Source organism: Pholis gunnellus, assembly GCF_910591455.1.
Source record: "Pholis gunnellus genome assembly, chromosome: 20".
Taxonomy (NCBI): Eukaryota; Metazoa; Chordata; class Actinopteri; order Perciformes; family Pholidae; genus Pholis; species Pholis gunnellus.
Genome location: NC_136547.1, coordinates 15,868,913 through 15,891,907, shown reverse-complemented (window position 1 = coordinate 15,891,907; position 22,995 = coordinate 15,868,913). Strand labels below are relative to the sequence as shown.

The 22,995-nt window shown below is 41.7% G+C and overlaps 1 protein-coding gene across 1 annotated transcript in view; it reads left to right on the top strand.

The window, feature by feature from the left end:
- ctnnd2a (catenin (cadherin-associated protein), delta 2a) overlaps window positions 1-22,995 on the top strand; it is a gene marked incomplete at its 3' end in the record, with an annotated part of 228,686 nt that overhangs the window by 74,493 nt on the left and 131,198 nt on the right. The window contains exon 5 of the mRNA XM_079181443.1: window positions 6,251-6,363. Within this exon, the coding sequence (XP_079037569.1) occupies window positions 6,251-6,363 (113 nt within the window). The remainder of the gene's footprint in view (window positions 1-6,250; window positions 6,364-22,995) is intronic.

Sequence of the window (22,995 nt, the reverse complement as noted above, 5' to 3'; positions counted from 1 at the left end):
TTTTTTCTGTTTACTTTGAACCAAGTTCAACATTACTGGAAACATCCTACAGAATTCAACTTTAATCTTTTCTTATTTGGGTTATTTCACACCCTCATCTGTGAGTTATCCGACCAGGATGAATGAGACCCTGAGAGCAGTGTCTTAATGCATTCTTGGTTTGGGCTTGCCTGTAGTTGTTCTAGGACAGTTTCATGTTGTGAGTTCAATGACAAAATTGCATTCATTTTCCAAATAATGGGCTCTTTTATTGTCATTATTATTGTAATTGGTATTGATGGTAGTTGTAGTCGTACTCGTGTGTGCGCGTGTTGTTTGTGTGTATTTGTGTTGCTTATGCACCATCATCCCTTACTGTTAACATCAGTAGGCCTGGTGTGCTGCTGTACATTGCATTACTGCCATACCCATAATCACACCAAAGAACACCCATCAGGTATTGCTGCTAATGTGAATTCAATTTCATTAGAAGGTCGCTTGTACAGAAAAGGCCAGTCGTCGCAGCAAAAGGAAGGACTAGTATCCCTGGTGTACCACAATAATGAATCATGTGTTATTGAAAACGATATGTGTTAATGAGCTAGGTTGATGCAGAATGAAGCCAGAACGAGCTGTGTAATAGTTCTTTGTCTAGTATCACCATTTGCCAGATGGCTAGAGCACCTGTGTACACACCTACACACACATGCACACGCATGAACAGTGATGCACAACCATTGCAGGCGCACTTGCACGCAAACACACATACACATGTTCCTGTTCTTCTCTCTATATGAGGACCCCCCACTGACTGTACTTTCTTTCCTTATATTCCTGTTAATTTACCAAACGCATAATCTGAAATCGGCTCTTATTTTGTCACAACTTGGATCAAAGTGGACTGTCGAGTGACTAGTGTGACTAGTTTAGCCTGTGACGGCCTGTAACTCCTTTCGGCCGTCCTCTTGGCTTCACTTTCGTCTCAACATAAAGTGGTAAATAATATGGCTAAACTGTTTTCAATTGGTTTACATCCTTTTTTCCCAAATCTCAGCAATCACTTCACCGAGTACAGCGTGATCGTAACAAATAGAACTGATGGGCAAACCTACGAAAATACTATTCAAGTTTTAATTAATAAAAAGTTGGCCTTCACTCACAGTTTGTTCTCCCGAAGATAGAAGCACAGGAACATAAGCACGCATGCCTCATAGCAAGTAACAGTAAACCAGTGCAGTCGCAGACATACAATACCCACATTGTTTGAGAAAGAAAGGAGTCACAAACAGGATCAGGCCATTCTGGTCGTCTGTTTCCTTTCTTTTTTTTCTTGTTCTCTCTTTCTTGCGCACACATATGCACACGCAGAGGGAGTGGATCAGGTGTCCCTCCCTCGGCCACCCTCTCATGTGACTGTCATCAACAGCGACGTCTCAGTCTCCTGTCTTTCTTCCTTGCTTTCTCCCTCTACTCCGTTTTTTCTGCCCTCCGGTTCTTGTCCCCCCCTCCTGCTGCTGCTCCTCCCCTGACTCGCGGTTGACTTTTCACACTCATTAAAGTGACAGACGAGACGGGCAGAAGGGGGAGGGAGGGGGCCAGAAATGAATCTCAGCTAAATTTGAACCATACCTAGGCTACATGAACCACAGCTGCAGGTTTAGAAAGGAGGAACGGGGGTGATTGCTACCATGTGGGGAATTTTAATATTCATGGGAGTGACGGAGGAGAGGAGGGTGACCTTTTTACCAGCTCCCATTCACACTCTCCTTTCCCACTCATCTCATCTCCGTTGTTTTCATTCCTCTTTGCTGATTGAGGGAGGGGAGGGAAAGAATGAAGGAGCGAAAGAGAGTTACTTCTCAACTAGAAGGTCATAGCTCTATTTGATAGCCTTTTGTCTCCCATCCAAAAACAGCACTGTTAATAGCTGCCCATAGGCCACTTTATAATGATTGGGCCTTATCTCTAGACACACACAGACAATCACGCGCAGACAGCACACAGTGTCTTTATGGTGGCAAGTGGGGAATTTTGCTTAAACGGAAAGAGAACTACGGCTGCCATTTATCCCATTTAAAGCTCTAATACATGGGCCACTGCTATGTTATCCTGCATTTTGTCGCATGTACAATAAGTCCGCATACAATATATTTTATACTGTACATGCATGCGGGATTGACTTTTATACTGTCTTATTTCCTCCAATCTTTCCTCCAGTTTCAATTTCAAAAGCAGCTGTGTGTCGGATGTAATACAGAAAGCAGGAGTTGAAGCGCACAGAGCTGTAACATTGTATTTTCTGGCTGTGCAGGCGTCTAATAAGCCTACATTGCCGAATGAAATAAATGCCGGGATGGCAGTCAACTAAATACTGATCACTAGGAAACTTGAGGAGACTGGTCACTTCCGTTCAGGTTTTGGTCTGCTTTTTGTAGGAGACAGACTCAAATACATACGCAGACACCTCTGTGTGCAGGTATGTGAACGGGCAGGGGCTGTGTGTGAGAGGAGTCAGGTCCTAATTCATAACGCCGGGAGGGTGGGGGGGTGGATGTGGTTCTACAGTTGCCATAGAGACCTCTGTGGGCGCTGCTTTCTGCCTCCTGCCTCCTATTCATTCATGAGAGGGAGGCGGTGACACACGCGCACGACACATGCACGACTTAGTGGAATCCCACACAGACAAAGCAAAAGGAGCAACAGCTGAAACTCATCCCATCTCCTCGGTTTCGGATTATTGAGCTGTGGTCCATGCACATATCCAGGTAAAATATACTACTAAACACAAAACTATTTTTTTTAGCAATTAGGTTACAACTTGTGGAATCGGCAGGACAGCAGGCTTTTTCATAAAACACACACGCAGAGTGATCAAAACAGTTACTATGACAAATCCTATCCCTCGATTTGAGCGTTGGTGGGATCACATTGTTAAGTTTATATCGTGCTGCAGCATCAGCATTGTTGGACTATGGTGAGATGACATTCAGGTAACATTTGAAAGTGTGGTTGTCTCCAGCAAAGATACAGCTTTGTTGTCTTCCTTTTAGCAGGACAAGAAAATGCTTTTGGCAGCTGTGTGGCGCGTGAAGTTATACGATACACCTTTCTGTCTTTTAATATTTCCCATAATTCACACCTTCTTTTTTCATTCCAGTTACATTTACATTATGTCAGTACCTTGAAACAAGGACTCAACTCAGGATGTTGTTCGAATATTTCCTTACATCGGCAGTACGTAGTAATTTACTTTCCATCTGTAGATTTTATGTTTGTGTCAGTTTGAATTTACTCACTCTGGCGAGTGAGTAAGCTTTTACTGAGTCAAATGTTATGGAGCTGGCAGATGTGTGCTCTGGGAAAAGCCTAATTCAACAAAATAAGTTATTCTCAAACACAACATTAAGTGTAGTAATTATGACAGCATCAAAATTGAAACAAGTGTTGCTGACTGTTGTGGTATTGCAGCAGCTATTTATCAGAATTTACGGCTGTTCACAACACAGCGATGTACAGTCATACTTGCAATATGAAGAGAGAGGTGTAGGTCTCTAGATCACATACATTCTAAACTACTAATTGAAGCATCCTCTGTTAATTCCTGCATTAAGTAGGATGGCTTCAAATGTGTTCTTTGCTGTCTTGTAGTTTGAGCTATAGTCAGAATGCACATCTGCGTGCAATTGGACAGTTAAACTCACTCATACAGACACTATGCCAATTCAGGAATGTGCTTTTGAAAGTCATCATTTGTCGAACTGCACACTTCTTCCTTAGGCAGAAGATTTGAATGAATACAATGTGACAAAAAAGGTTATGCATATTTGAACGCATTTTACCCAAATGCAAGAACTAGCCTAACAGGTTTCCCATATGTTTTTGCATTCAAGCATTACCGTAGAAGGCATTTACGATACTGTACAGTTGAGGTATTACATATCATCAATTAGCATAATGCTTCTTTAGGTGCAGGGATTTTCATTTACACCTTGAGGATTCAAAACAGTTGCAGCAGTGGCAAACAAGGTGACAAAGTAGTCTGCTGTGGGGAGCGGAGCGGGGCTTTGAAGCGAGGCAAACAAAGCTGTAATTTAGAATTACGGGTCCAGGGGGTTTAATAGACCCTGCTCAAATTCCCAGAGTCACTGTGCTTTGAAAATCTTAGGGGTGGCTGAGCCCGCCACTTTGTTGTTCACCTGTATGAGGTTTATCTCGTCGCAGGTAGAGCAAGAAAAAAATCTAAGAGAGGAGGTTCGGTAGAACAATGAATGGCGGAAAGCAAGGAGAGGTTGGGTGAATGGAGAGAAGATAAGAGAGGAATGGGAAGAAGGTGCCATTGTGACGATTTACTCATTAACAATTTCTATGTGAACTTGCACAATGTCATATACCTTACCGTTTGTGGTAAAGGAATTTCCTACCATGAGATCAATAAACTACTGCTAGTACTACATATGTATGTGTCAGGGGCTGGCACCCACATGTGTGTGTGTGTGTGTGTGTATGAGGAAGAGAGAAGAAGGAGAAAGCATGGACCTAAAATTGTGTAAAACCAGGGAAAGAACGGGTGTGCATATGAGTAAGTGGTTGCTGTAAGCGTGCGTGAAAAAGGGGTGAGGCAGAGAGAGGGAGATGAATCGCATTGTGCTCTGTAGTGTTGGGGAGGAGAGGGGATTGAGGTTAGAGACTCGAGATAGCGACTGGGGATCAACACATTCAGAGCTTCAAATGGCTTTGAGAAAACCAATCAAACCAGCATACACTTTCTCTACATCTCGCTCTCACAGTCTCTCTCTCTCTCTCTCTCTCTCTCTCGCTCTCTCTCTCTCTCTCTCTCTCTCTCGCTCGCAGGGTCCCACATACACGCATGCACTCGGTCGGACATGCACAATATCTTCAGTGGGGTGGAGTTTACTGCACTATTGATCTGCTTCCATGTGGCTGTGATTAACTTGAATGCAACACGCACGCACATGTGCGTGCACGTACTTACACACAGTGAATGCTGGTTTGAAATCTCATCTGTCTGGCTCATAGCTAGATGACTGATATGGAACTGTCAGTAAGCCACTTAAATAGCTAATGCATCGGCAACACACAAAAAAGGGTTGGGTAATGCATTCAGGGGTAATCTTCCATCCATGAAGCCTTAAGCTAGCAGTGCCCAACAGTGACAGACAGACGAAAGAAAACTAACAACCCAACAAGTGTCTTCATTGGGCACCACAGTTTCTAAAACCATGAGAATGGACTTTGAAACTCCTTAATGCCAACCATTGTGATGTAAAGAGTTGAATTCCATTATTTGCATTGCAAAGTAATTTGCATTGGATGCATGTTGTTGAGTTGTATTGCAGTGATCTGATGTTTGTAATATTCTTTCCTCTCACTATACAGTTAGGATTAACTGTATAGTATCACAATATTTCTTGACCAAATACATCGATATCGTTATTGCAACGATAATTTTGGGTTGACTATTGGTGCTTTCACAAAATATTTATATATTATATAGTGAATAAGTATGTAAAGGCAAATACTAGAAAACAACTCCTATGGAAATAAGAAACACATCTCATGCAGGAATTCCACAAAAATCTTCTTTAGACAGATGTACAGCTTTTAACCCAGTTTCAGGTGGAATGCCAATTGACAACCCTCCTGCACTTCACAGCGGATGGGATTAAAAGACTTTTTGGCTCACACATTTAGAACACTTTCAACCAGTCACTCTGCCTCACTCCTTTTCTCAGCTGTCAATCACGTTCATGTTAATGATCACACTTCATTTTTAGCTGTCACATAGCTGTCATCCAGCCCTAAGCTGTTTCCGTGATCTGCGGCTGACAATACTTCACTTCTCCCAAGACGAGCAGGTTGCACTCCCAAAGCAACTTGTGATTCACATTGAAATACTTTTCCAGGGCTGTTGGGTGGCTTTCAAAGGTTACTTATCATACATTGAAAAAGGATATTGAGCTTTTAATAGTTGTAACACCCCACTGCTTCCATCAATGACCAAGCAAATGGGATATATAAGTTTTTTTGTTTTTGTTTTGATGTCTCTGAAGTAAAGATAGGAGTACTTGCATCAGAGGTTAAAGAAAGACAGTATTAAGCAATGACAGTGTCTCAATTTCCTGGCAGAAGGCCCTTTAGCACCAGTTCCAAACTTTCACACCTAGTAGCTCCCCAGCAGAACCTCAGCTTCCTCTGTTACTCCCTGTATTGCTCTGTCTAACGCACACTTTGTCTTCCTCTATCTCTTCAGGAGCTTCAGTTTGAACGCCTGACCAGGGAACTTGAGGCTGAGCGTCAGATTGTCGCCACCCAGCTGGAGAGATGCAAGCTGGGATCAGAGGCGGGCAGCATGAGCAGCATCAGGTAACATGGAAGCCCTGCTTCTCTCTGTGTGTGTGTGTGTGGTGGGGTGGGGTGGGGTGGGGTGGGGTTATGAATTAACACACAATGTCAACATCTTTTGTTTGTGGTGATTGGCTGATTATTGTGTGGAAAGGACATGTCTTCATGGGTGTGTCCTTAAACACTGTCAGATAGAAGACACTGTCAGGTAAAAGATATATTGTGTTTGCCTTTAACATACACAAGATTGTGTACATGCAAGTGTGGCTCTAACTGGCACCCCCGACTGCCCATGCACAAGTGGAAACTTAACTTAGAGTTTGATGGAATAGGTTCTGCTTCATTCATGACACTAACGCTGACTGCACCATTAAATGCCTGTAACCCCCCCCCCACACACACACACACACCGAAGCATACACACCCTGGGTGTTTTTTCCTCTGGTCTGTGGAGTGATGCTACTGGAAAAGAACAGTCTTCCCCCTGCTGTTGGGTGCATTTATCAGCTGGATGGATTGGGACAACACTGAGGTTGCAGGCGGAATCACACACAGGGATAAATGCACTCACACTCAAGTACAAATACACGTCGACAGTGTTACATGGGGCAAAATAACACTTGTGGGGAGCTTTTACACACACACTTTATGGACAGACGCATGACATAACAACGCCAGAATACGATAACGCTGTTCACAAATGCATAAGCATTCACACTCTCACATACAGAACTGACACAATATTATAGCTGCCGTGGGCTCGAGATAACAGACACATAGACACAAGCCTCAGCAACTTTGGCAAAGTTGTGATAACACACACTTTCACCCACACATGTACATGGTTTCAAAAAGTCTTCTTCGAGACTTTGCTTTGCCACGGAGACTCGGGTCAAGCCTGAGTATTACTCTTCCTGGAACCCCTTTAATCACATTACAGCATTAATTAGCAATGTTAGCCACAGCCCTGAAAGCCTTCAAAATACTTAATTATGTCCCCCATTTATAAGTCTGACCTTTCTGTTGCCAAATTGTATTTTCAGATGGGGGAAAGAGAGCTCTTAATGAAAGAGGGAGCAAAGATGAGGGAAGGGTGGATGAAGGAGAGGAGATGAACGCGACTAGCATGCTAATTTTGAATTTTATGCTAACATCTCAAACCTTGAGTTCAGTATCTGCCCCTCTCCTCTCACTAAATCACTGTCCCTTCACATTCTCCTTGATACAGGCTTAGCCTGCCTGTAAATAGAATTCCTTGACTGAAAGTAAAGTTTGTCAGAAAGTTATTTTGCGGAGTTTTGTGTGTGCGCGTGTATGTTTTTCTGTTTGCAGGAATTTTGCTGTGATGTCAAAGAGTCAGGTTCATACAAATTCAGCATTCCTCTGACTCCCTCAGGCAGCTTATTTCATAAGTACACAACCCTGAGTGGGGGGGAGCAAGGAAACAGAGCACGCTGGAAAGAAAAGGCACTTTTGAACCTTCCCAGTTCATTCTACTTGATCCAGCTGAGTCTCAGATGAGACTTTTTGAAAGTTTAGAGGTTTGCTTCCTGTGTTTGCGTTGAAGTTATATTATTTCATTTGCTAGGATAGTCATTTACAAATAACCAGCACCAAACCAACATCAAAGACAAAGTCACTGAGTGTTTAACATGTACAGTATATTGGTGAAATCCCCTTAGAAATATTTTACCAGTGACTAAACTCAATATTGTTTATTCGATTTGTGGCTTATATTCGATTTAATTGTAATCCTTAGGCAAGTCCTCACTATCATGTGAGACTGTTCTTACTTACTATAATACTGGTCTCCCACAGTATTTGAAGTTAATAAATGTAAACTATGATGGATTTGTTATTAGATAAAATAGTTGGCTCCAAAATAAAACAGATAACACTGAAAAGTTCAATTCAGATTGAATCAGCCTTCCATATATGTATGTATTTGCATTGATTATTCAAAGGTTTCAGTTCATCTTCCACTCCTCTTTTTCCTCTTAACTCTGATTTGTTTTCCTTATTAGCCCTATGTCAAGCCAATTCACATATACTATTTTTGATGTTGGACAGCTCCGTCAGTACTTTTTAATGATGTAGCTGAGAAAGCAAAGACGTGAGATTCTGTCTTGATGGAGTCCTCCAGATTGCTTGTCTGGACTTACTTAAATAGTTTATCAGCGCATTTAAACTCTTGGATGAGCTTTATCTTCCACTTAAACCCAACATATGGCTTGTCACTTACATGTTATGTACAATATTTTGTGTTCTATTCCTTACTGGCAGCATCATCTGAAGTCTTCATGTCCTCAGCATATAGTAAAAGTCATTGAGAGAAACACTTCACCATGGTTTTATCTGAACTTGTGCATCTGTTTGGATGCATTTGCCTTATGCTTGTGCGAATCTCTGCTTGTTCATCTGCCTGTGCAGCAATAGCCTGTTTGCTGTCAAGTCTGCTGTCTCATGGTTGCATCATCTTACGATTATCACATCAGATATAGAGGATTGGCTTAGCTAAGCTTTTGTCTGCTGACAGCTCACTATATGCCACTGAGTCCACATCCATCCCTGTGTGCTCTCAAGTTTGTCAATGCGTGTCAACTAAAAACGTGTGATGTGCATTTGTCTTCCCTTTTATGCTTTTATTTTTTACGTCATTTTGATTGACACTATCCTTTATGCAGATTCCAACAAGGTCTGATTTTTTTTGTTTTTTTTCCTAAGCCTAAGTATAGATATTAGTGTCTGCAATATAACTAGGAATGATCAGAGAAAGACTGATGCTATTCAAAGAGACAGTGCTAACCTTTCCCATGGTCTCCAACATCACCACTCATTTTCCTCCCCTTCATCAGGGTCTCAGTGACAGGCAGCAGCTAAATATAGAGTGCAGTGGCTGGCTCTGAGTGAATAGGTGTTATAATAAAGCACAAGGTACAAATGAAGGAAGGCAAACAAGGGAGTTGGATTGGGAGGAAAAATGTAGACAGCTACAAACAGATAACACTTAGGGGTCTTTTAAATATTCTACATAGCATTTATTTGACATTTTCTGAAAATCTTACTCTCATCTCATCATTCTAAAGTTATGTTTCTCCTCTCATGACAGTCTATATTCTCTATTAAAAGGTTTCCTGTTGGCTTTAAGCTGCAGCCACCATATGCAGTGGGTCCATTACTCTGTTAGAAGTCTATCAGGGTGAAAGCCAACTTATGAGCACAAGCTACCTGGTACCCTGTAGTTTTGTGTGTGCCTGTGTGTGTATTATTATTCCAGGTGTGTGGGTTTTTGTATGCTCTCTGTTTGTTGGTTTGTATTGCACATGCTTGGAGCGAGGGCTGTGTTTGTGTTTGCGTGTCTCTGTGTGTTCTTGGCAGCCGCTGCGAGCCTGCGTGTCCATAGTTGTGTTCCGCTCGATAAAGCGATTCAGGCATCTCCACGGACTCCTCGTCAGAGCTGAGGACCCTAAAAAAATTGCCTGATTGTGGTGCAGAAACCCAGGGCATTACTGGCTAACATCTGTTCACACTGTGAAATGTTGGCATGCGACACAACACTTTACAGGAAGGAAACACACACGGGCAGCACATACACATTCACACGCAAACACGTCGACTCCAAACACCATGCCGGGACTCATTTATCATTTTTCTAACATTAGTGGTAAGTGGCAGCCAGTGGGAAACATTTGCTCCTGCTGTTTTTTCTGCCTGACTGGCTGTGCAGCTCAAGCCTTCAGTGCTCTTTTAAAGGGGTAAACCACAGAATGTATGGATATGTGTATTTTAATTAGTATTCATATATTATTCACCATTACAGATATGCCAAAACAAACAGTGATACAGGGCCAAATTATCTAAGATTAAGAAGAGGATGTGGCAATGTAGTTGTGTCAGTTTTTCCTGCAAATAGAGATCATTTCACCACGATAAGTAACTAGAAGAAGGTGATTATAATAATTGATTGTGACGTGTTGCTTGCCTGTTACATTACATTACAGTCATTTTTGCAGACGCTTTTATCCAAAGCGACTTACAATTCAGATTCTATCACAATTCTACACCGTAGGCTCAGCTATACAGGACACATCAACATGCAACTAGTGGAGCCTGAGCCAGGGATCGAACCGCCAATCCTCTGATTGAACCCTGCTATCCACTTCGCCACAGTCGCCGTTATATGCAGCATACCATAGCAGGATTAAGAGGAGATATATCGGTCAAAACTCAGAGAACTGGGGTTTTAGCATAGAAGCGTGGTGTAAAACTTCCAGCGACAATAACAGTTTTCTATACATTCCATACATCCATCAATTTTTAGGGTTGTAAATCAGTTGATCATGGTATCAAATGAAACCTGAACTGTACGAGGCCAAATCACTGGAATTACTTTTAAACTGATTTGCTCCAGTTTTACAAAGCCACCGTCAGTAGCTGCTCTCATCTATTTCATTGCAACCTATTGCAGTAAAACGTTTGTTCTGAACTTTGGCGATGGCTTCTCAGTGCTCATATCACGTCTGTTTCTTCATGAACAATGCAATAAATTCTCCATCAAAATTGTCCAGCAGATTGTAGAACGTGTTTTACGAGTGCCTCACCAGTGTTTACTGAGACGTAAGGCAGATAAATGTACAACTCCTAGACAGATCCAGATCATTAAAGGTCCCATGGCCGTCCTCTACCTTGCCGTGACCTTGCTGGGCAGTCTGGGACACATTATTGGTGCAGTAAAGCACTGCTCGATGAACTGTTAAGGAAATAATGTGTTGCTGGCTACTAAGCTAATCATGACTTGGGGCAATGCTGTAGATTATCCAGGCAATATATATGATGTCACTTACAAGATTATGGATACATGTATTTATGTTGTTGTCATATTACACTGACTGCTAGCAAATATACTACCGGCTTGATGCATTGTGGCTACTGTCATGGAGTATTTATGCGTGATATGAAAGATGACGAATTGTAGATATTACAGCGATTAGTTATGCTTTAGAGCAAATAATGCACAGTGAAAAAAGAGACAGAGTGCAGTTGTTGTAAAGCCATGTCATTAAAGAAAAAGGGAGAAGCAAGTCCATTATGATTCGCCAATTATTATAAAGCAGAAAGGTCATGTCAGATAATAGGAATCCAAGCCGAGGCAGGCAGCCCCTCAGTTGGTATGCAGATGACAAGTGAAGTTGAGCGAAACAAATGTGACCTCTAAATGAGTGTTTTGTTGTGCTTAATGGAATTGTTAGCGTTTAGTGGAAAGATGGAGAGTATATCAATCCTGGGGGCGGGGAAAGCAACCCAGGAAGAGTGAGGGACAGAGAGACAGAGAGATAGGAGGGAAGGGATAGAGAAAGGGATAGATGGCTAATAAAGAGCTTTCATTACCCTGAGGCAACTAACAGAATAGGTTCATTGATTTATTATTTTTCATTTTCATTATCCCCTCTCTCTCTCTCTCTCTCTCTCTCTCTCTCTCTCTCTCTCTATCTGTGTGTGTGTGTGTGTGTGTGTGTGTGTGTCTTTGCTTGTCCCCATTGTCTCCTTGTCTCTCACGTTGTTCCTGCTCTTGCTCTACATATCTATCTCACTATCCTCTCTAGTTTTCATCATCATGTTTTACAAATATAATTCGACTTCACTGTATTACCACTGTGCTAACAGACTGAACTGTCTCTGTGTATTCACTTATTTGCAGTAAAGAATCTATTGGAACAACTATATGTAGTACGTGTATAAGTGTGTGTGTGTGTGTGTGAGAGAGAGAGAGTGAGAGAGATAATCACTCTGTGCTAGCTCTGTTAACCAGACATTCCCTTTGGCCAAATCATTTATGTATCCCGCTGTCATGTATTTATGACGCTCACGGGTTGAAGCATGTGGATTACGTCTATTTTGCAAACAGACAGATCCTTGCTTCAGGCGTCACTGATATTTATGCTGCTGTTGATGGTTTATGCAATGAAGAATTGCAATGCAGGGGGAAAGAAAGATAACAAAATCACTTCATAAAAGTTAACTAATGTTCATATTTCTGCACTCGCACTGAAATGAATATATGCAGCAGGCTATGGCGGACTGCGGCCCCATTGTGAACCCCAAATGCCTGCATGCATGTGCATGAGCAAGGGCATCCGCACCAGACACATGTATTCATACACACACCTGTTGGAACAAAGCAAATGCTGGATACAGGGACATTGGTGGTGTGTGTATGCGTGTGTTTTTATTCAGCCGTTTGCATGTCATGTTGTATATGCTGCAGAACTAGCGTGTACCTAACTTTAATGCCAAGTTAACATATTGAACAGATACACAGAGATACAGATTCTGAGACAAAAGTGTGTGAGTGTGAGTGAAAGAGAGAGGGGGAGGAAGGGAGGGAGGGTGTAAAGTTCATGTCCTGAGGCAGTAACAGCTTTCTGTTTGTGCTGTTCAGACGTTCACATCTGCCCAAAGACCCCTCGGGTAGGTCAGAGAAAGGTAAGGCCTGAGTGTCTCTATATGAGAGAGAGAGAGAGAGAGAGAGAGAGAGAGAGAGAACAAAAGCAATGAGTCACCACACACACATGCTTGCCCTGCTGTGCGTTGGTGCCCAGTCCCGGAGCCCGTATAGGACTATTTATTCTAATCAAGCTGTGACATTTAGTTCCACACCAGCAGGGACCAGTGCCAGTCTTTGTGCCGCGTGTGTGAACATACCCACACACATGCCCGCACATTTCCTCTCACCCTGCACCCAAGAGTTGATCACAGCTGCAAATAGACCCCAGACACACGGAGAGTGCCAGAAACAATTCGAAAAAGTCCTCTGCTTGTCTGTCATTAAACTAAGCTTTTTTTTCTTTCTAACTTGCTCTAACTCCTTTTTTGTTCTCTCTTATTTTGGCATTGGAAGCATTCTCCATTCGTAGTCTGAGCGGTATTGAGGGCATTTTGCATGTCATTTGAGTCTTCTACCTCACAAAAAGAGGAACAGGTCATCACAGTGGATAACTATGAAGAACATAAACAAATTACTACAGCGAAAAGCACCACTGTTGATGCTAATGAAGCCAGAGAGAAATGCTGGGAGAAAAGCATGCTACTTATGTAAATTCATAAGTCAATATATTTATTTTACCACTCAATGCACTCTTAATGCAACTGCAAATCACTTTAGTCTTTGGCCAAATCAAAGTGAAATGATTTGTATTGACAGTTTTCTAATCGCTGTTCTATTGGCTGCGATACCAGCTGTGTAAAACAGACTTGGCAGCATATCGGCACCAAGCATGAAAACATAATCCTGTGTCATAGCTGTGCCATGTAAAATCTAAAATGTTGATATAAATCAAAATGAGATTTCCAGCACACAGTAGTCTCTAACTGTAATAACGTAATGTTATGGCTTAACAAGTTTGCATATATAACGTATTCCCTCAGTTGAGAATCTACTGTACTGTGTTGCTCATAGAGAATATTGTCGGATTCGTTTGTTCTGTAAATACTCTCTCCCTACCAAGGGAATCTATACTTCTGGCCCGAGCAGCTTAGATGTGCTGCATAAGTTACCATCGTGATCTAGCCAGGTCCAAAGAGAGCAACCTATGTGACCATGAAAGGTTATTATGAATGATCCTGTGGCAAACAATTACTGCTGGATCAAATGTCATAGAAATGACATTGCCATCCACAGAACGTTGGTTGCTGGCATTGCTTCATTCGGGGTTTTTTTGCATTTTCTATTCAAAGTTTGTTCTGTTGTCAAAGTTGGCCTCTGTGCATGACTCAATTAAAGTGTGGTTTGAATTAAAGTGTCTTTTAACATTTTATCATGCTTTACTCTATGAACACAGTATATTCTAATCATTCTTTCACTACATTCTTGCATCACATTGGTTTCAAATTATTTTTACAGACACACGTTACACACACAGGTGATTTCAGTGTCATGTTGGATTTAATATATTGGAAAAGTCCATTACATTCGAACAGCTTTTAGACTTCATCATGCAGGTATTATTTTTACAGGTTCTCTCTGTGCTCTCCTTCTGTCCCTGACCACCCTCCTGTTTTTGCCACGGCTAAAATACTATCCAATTACATTCCTTTATCTCACTATGCCCCACTCTCGTCTCCTGCGTTGGGTGATAATAGAGGGATCCATCACACCATTAGCTGCAGGCAGTTTTATAAGCTCAGCAAAATGCTGCATAGAGATAACTCACATTATAGGCCGCTGCATTATACCTTAAAATACGCCTTGTGTTTTGGGCCTGTGTATGTGTATGTGTGTGTGTGTGTGTGTCTGTGTGAGTGATGATGATACCGCGAGTTATGCTCCCCCTTAATGACTGATGATGCATTTCCAAGGGGAGAGGAGAAAAATGGTGGCAGGTGGCGACATCTCTCACACCGCTCTCGTCACCACTGTCTATCTTTCTGTCTGCCTCTCCCCGTGTTGTTTCACCTCTCCCTCTATCTATCTGTGTTTGCTCCTAAATTACATCTTGACTTTTCACATTTTAGTGGGTGGATTTCTTTTTCTTCACAAGACGCATTTCACTGTATATGGAGAAACCCTACCTTTGGCTTTGCGTTTCCTTATTTGATAGCATTCGGATATTTGATGTTGCCATTGAAAAAAATGCCCCTTTATCTCAGCATCCTCAACAAGGAAGTCAAAGGTCAGAGTCCACTAAAGAACAACACTGAAGGGCAGGGATTTAGGGATTGATTGTTGCTCAGGGACACCTAAGTACAGCAAATGTATGCCAAGTATACTCAGAGCTTAAATCGTGTTTGTCCAGTCAGTCAGAGTCTGATCTCTTGAACAGAAGCCAGAACAGTGGATGCCCTGCCTCTTCTAAACGTTTAGCGTAGAGAGACAATCTGCCAAAATGTGAAAACAAATGGGGTGCTGCTATTACAATAACAATATTTAGATTTGTTGACAATCTTTGTGATTGTAGAACTCAGGGTATCCTGAGGGTATTTTTTCTCAAAATATGCCTGACTGATTTCTGAATTTTGCGCAGAGAAAAAGTGAGATTGTCTAATTCTAATGGCATTGTGGCCTCAGCGGAGCTTCCCTGGGTATCCCTGTTTGCCCGTGACATCCTGTTACTTTATACCCTGTCGTTATGGTTTTGTTGTTTCTTTCCAATATGTCATATCATTTCCTCTCTGCTATGAAATGATGTCCCCCCCTGTCATTCTAGCTGTAGATGTGAAGGTGGATAGATAGACCATGTTTATTCCTGTAGGAGTCAGCAGCTGGGGACTCCATGTCAGTGGCAAGGAGACGGAGGCCTTGAGGGCCAACAGCAGCAGCGTGTGCATGCATGTGCATGTGTGTATCTGTGCACCCGTGTGTATGTGTGCGTCCTCATGCTGAGGGGAATCGGGGGTGTTTGGTTCATTAAACATGCAAATGCATGCTTATCTTCCCCCAACACCAGATAGTGGTGAGAATAGATAAGAACCAACCAAATGATGCCAGAAAGGCAGGCAGAGAGAGAGAGAGAGTGAGAGTGTGACAGAAAGAAACTGAGAGAGGAACACTGAGACAAAACACAGGCAGAGAGATATGGAAAAAAAAGGAAGAGCAAGAAAGACACTGATTCCAAAAAGTTGTGGAGATGGAACAGAGAAAAGCGGGCGAGAAGCACAGAGAGACAGAAGAGAAATGAGCTTATTAACAAATGCTGTGCAAGGTAATGTCTCCCCAGAGCTTATATAATAGGACACCTGATGGCTATTTGAACACATTTTTTTTTGTTTTTTTACTGGAATAGCCATAATAGTACCCCATGATAATATGGTGTCAGTGTGTAGTGGGTTTGTCACTCATCCATCGGTTATTCATCAGACAAAATGTAGGAATATGATGCATCTTGCTGCTGCATTTGGCATTTTCTAAATCACAATGATTTGTCCCAGGGGAGCGCCGTAAATTATAGGTCAAAACAAGGTGATACATATGTTCCTGATTTGATTTGTTAATGTGTTCATCGGTGCCTTGTTAGTCCAAGAAACAATGTGTTTTTTCGTTGCTACTCCTCATCACCAATGCTGATGTGTTTTTGCCTGATCGGTGCCGAAGGGGCTCCACTTTGCGGTGAAGTTACCCTGAACTCATCACGTAAAACTTTCAGTGTGTGTGCATAATTTGGTTTAGCACTCCTTTTGAAGCTTATAATTATTCTGAGTGAGTATGTGTGTGTGTGTGTGTGTGTGTATCCGTGTAGGCAGTTATTAGCATGCATTTATGTGGGATTATGGTCTCTGCTTTGCTGTCAATTCAACGAGAATAGCTGAGAAAAAGGCGTGTGCGCATTCATCCATACAGAGGTGCCCGAGATGTTTTGTTGGCCACACTCTCAGAAAGCTTGACAGGTTATTACGGTGGCTTTTTAATATGCAATGCTTGTGTGTGTGTGTGTGCGCAGGATCACGCATGTGAGACGCCCTGCCTGCCCACCTCTCCGTCTGCCGTCTTGTAGGCATGTTTTTTTCTGTGTTTGAGTGTGTGTGTGGTGACAGTGTGACAAAAGGTTTCCATTTAACAGGGTTTAAGAAAGCCGGTTTCAAAAAACACAAACTGTAATTCATAACAGTTATGATAAAAAAAACATGGAGATGCATTACAAAAAAATGACAATGCAATGAATGTGTGGTGATATACTCAACAGTATGCCTCTACTGGGATTGACAAAGTATAACCTCATCTGAAAGTTTAAGCATTCCAATGCAGTATATTTTTATGTACCTATTTCTACCCTTTATGGATATTTTGTGGGCAAGAGAGATCTTGGGATTTGATATATTTTCATTAATTATACATGACTTCGCTGTGCAGTATAAAACCAACATAGAAAAAGGACACCTGGACCACATGTGTTGGCTAAAGGGAATGAAGGGAACAGGACATGAGAGGTTTGATACTCCACTGACAAAGATAAATGCAGCTTTTTGTTCAAGTAGGCTCAACCAGCCGTCTCGTTTACATCCGCTGGATATCTTTAGATCAGGTGATGTTGTCGATGGTAATGTCTAGAGACTCGGAGAGACAGAGAGAGGAAGGCGAGAGAAAGAAAGGAGATAATAGCAGATATGAGGGAAGAAGATTGAAGAGAATAAAGAAGAATGGGTGAGAATAAAGAAGAGGATAGGTGAGCGATTGAGGTAAGAGATGAAGAGTTGATGTCAGCAAGCGGAGATATCGCTCAAAGAATATTTCGGGTTAAAGGACAAGCTGGAAGCAGAGGCAGTAATGAAGAGAATGTGCGCATAGAAATTAACATGTGGGGCTTTTAAACATGGCTGCTTTCAAGTTCTTGTCCTCTTACTGATGTCCTCAAACGAGTGGGTGCTAGAGGGCCTCAGGAAGCTCTGTGTGTGTGTGTGTGTGTGTGTAGGAGAGAGAGACAGACAGAGAGACTAAGAGGGCAAGTAAGAGAGAGCGAATGCAAGGGAGTTTGTCCTCTCAAGGCATCATACCCTGAGGCTAAAGGAATCAATGCCTGGAGCAGTTTGAGAAGACGGTTTTATAGTGAAGACTATGTGGTTGATAGGTTGTGTGTGTTTGTGTGCGTGTGCGCCAGGGACCGGTTGTTTTGGTGTCTTATCTGCTTGCACACATCTGTGCCTGGCCTCTTCTTTTCACAAGCCTAAGTTCCTCACTTAAACTTTGTGAGCCACACCAACACTTTGTCATTACCAACACTTTGAAGAGGACAAAAATCGACAAAGAAAGACAAACTGTCTCTTCAGTTTCCAAACCTTTACTGTGCATTCTTACTTCTGGTGACTATGTGAATACAAAAGCCTTCAGCAGTTTGAAGGCAAACAGAAAGACCAGTGATTGATTGGATTCAATCATTGAAACAGAAAGTAGTGCATGCACTGCACTGCGCTGTGCTGCACAAAGTATCATATTCCCACAAAGACTTCATAGAGGATTTAGATTAACACAGTACAGCTTGCAAGTTTATTTCCTTTGGGCCAGGGGTTGGATGTGGAGGCAGAGTCCCAAGAGCCATAATCGGATGCTGTGATTCCACTTTTCATTGTGACTTTTATCACCTGCTCCGGATGCTCCCAAATCGATTTTTGTTTGCATTGTAACCCAATGAGTCAGTCAGTATCCTGGGTGGTGAGAGTCACCTCGATGATTTAACATGTACATAATCCAGATGAATTCCTGTGGAGATTGTTTGTATTTCAACTTGTATATGAGCGATGCAAAGAGTAGGGTAAGTGTGAAATCCCTTGTGAATGTACATTGTTCCCATATTAACCCTTAATGTATTTAAAGCTTTTTAGTGTAGATATTGATTTGTAATAACAGTGGACATTTGTTTAGCCATGTGCTATTTTTATATATATTTTCTTCCTTGTCCTGTCTCCTTTTTTGTGTTTTTATCTCCAGTGCTGTGAGACTTACTCATGATAAATGGCTTCATAAACTGGAACCTGCATGAAGCATTAACACACGTCACACTGGAAAAGTGTTTTCATAATCACTCACAAGACAACTGTCATTATTCCAGCGTAACCAACCCAAGCAATCGTGTTATAAAACATACGTTTGTCTGAATTGGCTTATTCTGGTTTTATTGTATGTTTTATTTTTTTATTTTTATTATCTTATTTTTTGTTATCTTCAACATACTGATGTCGGCATCTGCTCTGAGGTTCCAGCCCTCAGGTACCTCTCCCGGCTATTTTCCACACAACAAAAGGCCGTTTCTGTGCTGTCCTCTCTCGATGAGATGAATCAAGATAAAACAGAGAGCAAAGAAAGTGGCTGTAGTGTAAATTGATGGTCAGTTTTATAGGTGCAGTGAAAATGTCAAACTTTGTTTTTCCTTTTTTCTTTCTCTGCTTCATATTGCAGGAATGCCCTAAGGTTTTTAAAGTGGATGGCCAAAGTGTCATAATGAACGGAGATGAAAATGACGGGTTCTTGGTCACTTAAAAGGGATCTTCTTCACGAGAACTCGTTACAGTAATATGTCTTGTTAAAAACAAAGCTCGGAAAAATAAATACACAGTGTATTGCATCAAATAGAGCAAATCTTGAAATAGTAACACAGAGCATGGAGATGACACTGAATAACAATACAATTCACACTTATTAACCCCAGGTACCACTGACATTAACACGGTCTCTCTTATTATTTTCATCCCATTCTTCTAGCAATTTCCCAAAAAAAAGTTATGAATAATAAAACTTACAATGTATTCAAAATACAGACGGACACAAACAGTGTGCAGGTGTCATTTCAGATGAGACACTTTTATCCATGAGTGTGGTCACTCAGAAAGTGAGCTGTAGACTACAAATAAATGGTTGCCTTAAATGAAACATCACAAATCAAAACAGTAAAATCACGGATTTGCTGGAGTCAATAACTGAAGGGCAAGCTGGAGGCGTGGTAGCTGCTTCAATTTTGTCATGCATAAAGAAAATATTTCTCTCTGCTCTCACATTTAATGGACATGATTTTAAAAAATTGATTGGATTTCTTGTTAAGGAATGAGAGTAAAATCAATGGAAGGACATGCTTTCTGTGTTTTTCTGTCTGTGTTTGCGGATAAGATCTGAGAAAATGGAAATTAAAGAATTGGAAACAGCCAAGAAATAACCTAGACACTGACATATTTTCCCATACAAACTTCATATCACTGAATCTTAACATCTTTTTTGTGCCTCTGTTTTTTCAAGATGTTAGCAAATGTTGACTTTTACACATTTGGCACCCATTAAAAACAGCCTGCACAATGCTAAGAATCAACAACTTTAAAATGCTTGCAGGAAAAAAAGAGACATGAGAATCACACACAAGTTAGCTGCACCCTGTTAGCCAGATGGCCTTTGAGTGTGTGTGTGTGTGTGTGTGCGCGCGCGTGTGCGTGTGTTCTTGCGGACCAGACATAGTGATATATTGTGATAGCCAGACCAGCCAGCTCCTCTCCTACCAGTTAATTAAAACCTCAGCTCCAGGGTCCCCACTGTCACATCATTCCCATCAATCCATGAAGCATCCACACGCATACCTTCCTACATACCGTATGTATAATTCATGTAGGCTTGGTGAACAGCCTAATTGTTGTACACGCCTACACGCTCACCTACACCATGTTATTTGTGTAATAGGATATGAAAATGATTCATTTTAAGGAGGCCATACCCTGCTGTGGAACATTAGCTGTCTATATCATTAATTACAGTAGTAGAGGACTGTGAAACAGATGAGTGATAGGTCCAGCAACAAATTAGTATACAGTACATGACCACCGTATTGTTTTTAGACACAACTTGTTTGACTCTGTGGGAATGGGTTGAATGGGAAATGTGAAAAAAAAAAGATGAAATGCATCCCAGGAGCTTGCTATTGTGAGGAGTACAATGTGTCCACTTACAGCCTCTTTAAAATCCAACAAATGCCATATTGACAGAATAAATCATCCCGAAGTTGGATTCTTGCAACAACATTGGCGTGCGGAGTTGTGCTAAGTGACCAGAGTAAACTCGCAGATCAAGCTTAGACACAAAGCTCCCTGTGCTCTGTAACAAGATTAGTGTCTGTTCCGATGTAATAAACTGGGCAAGAGGCAAAAATAAAGAAGCTTCTTGTAGATTTGTGTGTTCATCGCGCTGACCTATTACAAGTTTACACAGCATTAGTGTCATCCACCGTTTTCTCAGCTAACATTTGCCCCCGTTTCCTCTGATCTGACACGTTGAATATTGCGCTTAATGTGAGTTAAGTCACGTCATTTTCTCCGCGTGTGCTTGTGTGTGTTTTTTAATAAAAACTATGCCGCCCTTCAAGTGGTTTCTCCTGAATTCTGAATATATTCAAAGTATGAAGCTCATGTTGAGCCATTATGTGATCACACAGTCAAGCAGCGACAGTTCCTATGTGGTGTAAGATTACAAGTGTGCGTGTGTGTGTGTGTGTGAAGCCACAGAGTATTGGTAATTGGTCTCATGGGGGCCTCAAAGAGAGAGCGAGTGTAATGGGAATAACCTCTCCCCTCCTTGCATGCTCACACGAATACTGTACACACACACACACACACACACACACACACTAATATATCCCTCCACTGGAGTGGAAGCTGCTGAGAGTGACTCGGTGACTCCCACTAAATCATTGGTTAGATTATCCTCCAGGGAATGAGTGATTTAGACCGTCAACTGCTTCAGTGCCCAAAGCTCTGTGATGTCCTATCCACCCATGACATCACACTACTGCCCTTGAGTGTGAGTCTGTGTGTTACTGTGTCATATTGACATATGCGTTTGAGTTTCACAGTCCCTGACGGGCTGCAGGAGATTACAATTTATTTAGGTCACAAGATACAGACGGTGGGGTGATTTTGCTTGTTGTTTAAATGAAATATGACTCGGGTAATCACATGTACACGCATACAGAGCACGTACCTCCTTCCACCCAGCTGAAAGCAACAGATTCGGGTGGATGTAAATAGGAGGAGAAAAAGTGTGAAATCGCTAAAAGAAGCTGAAAAAGTTACGAAGGCGTTCCATCGCTTCATGAAAATGATATATCATTTCTTTTGACAGCATGAAATGTTGGGTCACAATACAACAGAAGATTCACAGGGAAACATTGGAATATATGATCCGAGCGCACATTCCGCTTTGTAAACAACAAGTCTTCCAAATGTTCAGATGATTGAATGCACACTGTTCAGATCTCAGTTCGAGCCAGTGACATTGCTACATGTAGAATCAATCACCAGTGACTCCCACTGGGTGAGGCCAAACTGTCTCTCACTGTGAGCCAGCAACACAATTGACAAATTATGATTGCTGTGTTTTCATCTTGGGCCTCTGTAATCTGTGTTTATCCCATGCTGTTTGTCTAATAATTGCTTCTACCTGTAATACAGTGGTGTGTGAGTATGCTCATTGGGGTTGACATCACATATCATTTTAGTAGATGCTCTTTCTCCTGCTCGTCTCCAGCTGTAAACATTTGAAAATGCATTTTTTTGTAGAAATACAGTTCTTATAAAATACTTACAGCCACTGTGCTGGAGAGCCACTGTTGATTTGTTGTCGGGGAGCTACTGTTATCTGAGTTGAGTTTTTGCGGGCCAGCAGCGTGCTGATACGTCATTTGTCCTTTCGACTTTAATTTGCTGGTGTACTTAGCAGCCTGTGGTATTATTATTCATATGTAAATTGCGACTGTTATGCTAATATCACGGCTACTTTGTCACACGTGATTGTGGTTCAGTCAAGGAGGCAGAGCATGGCTTTCATTTAATACTGTCGATGGATTTGTTGAATTGTTATTTTTGCTTTAAACCACTTTGTAACTGTTGAAACAATGCATACCATGTAATGCAAATAGAAAATGCAAAACCTGTTGAACAAGGCAAGGTATGAGAGGCCAGCCCATCTATTCCTGGTATATGGATGCTCAATGTATCAGCCTGCAGCTTTGTAATTGATTGCTTTACTTACTACGGTACTGTACAGTATGTGTCTTGATTAACTCACTACTAAACTGCCTGCTGTGCACATGCATGTAATACATTTCCCCTTATAGGGCTCCTGGGTCTCTGCTTGATTTAAAAAGCAAACGGTGCGCTGCTTATTAAAAAAAAAGTAGAATGTACAAACCAACA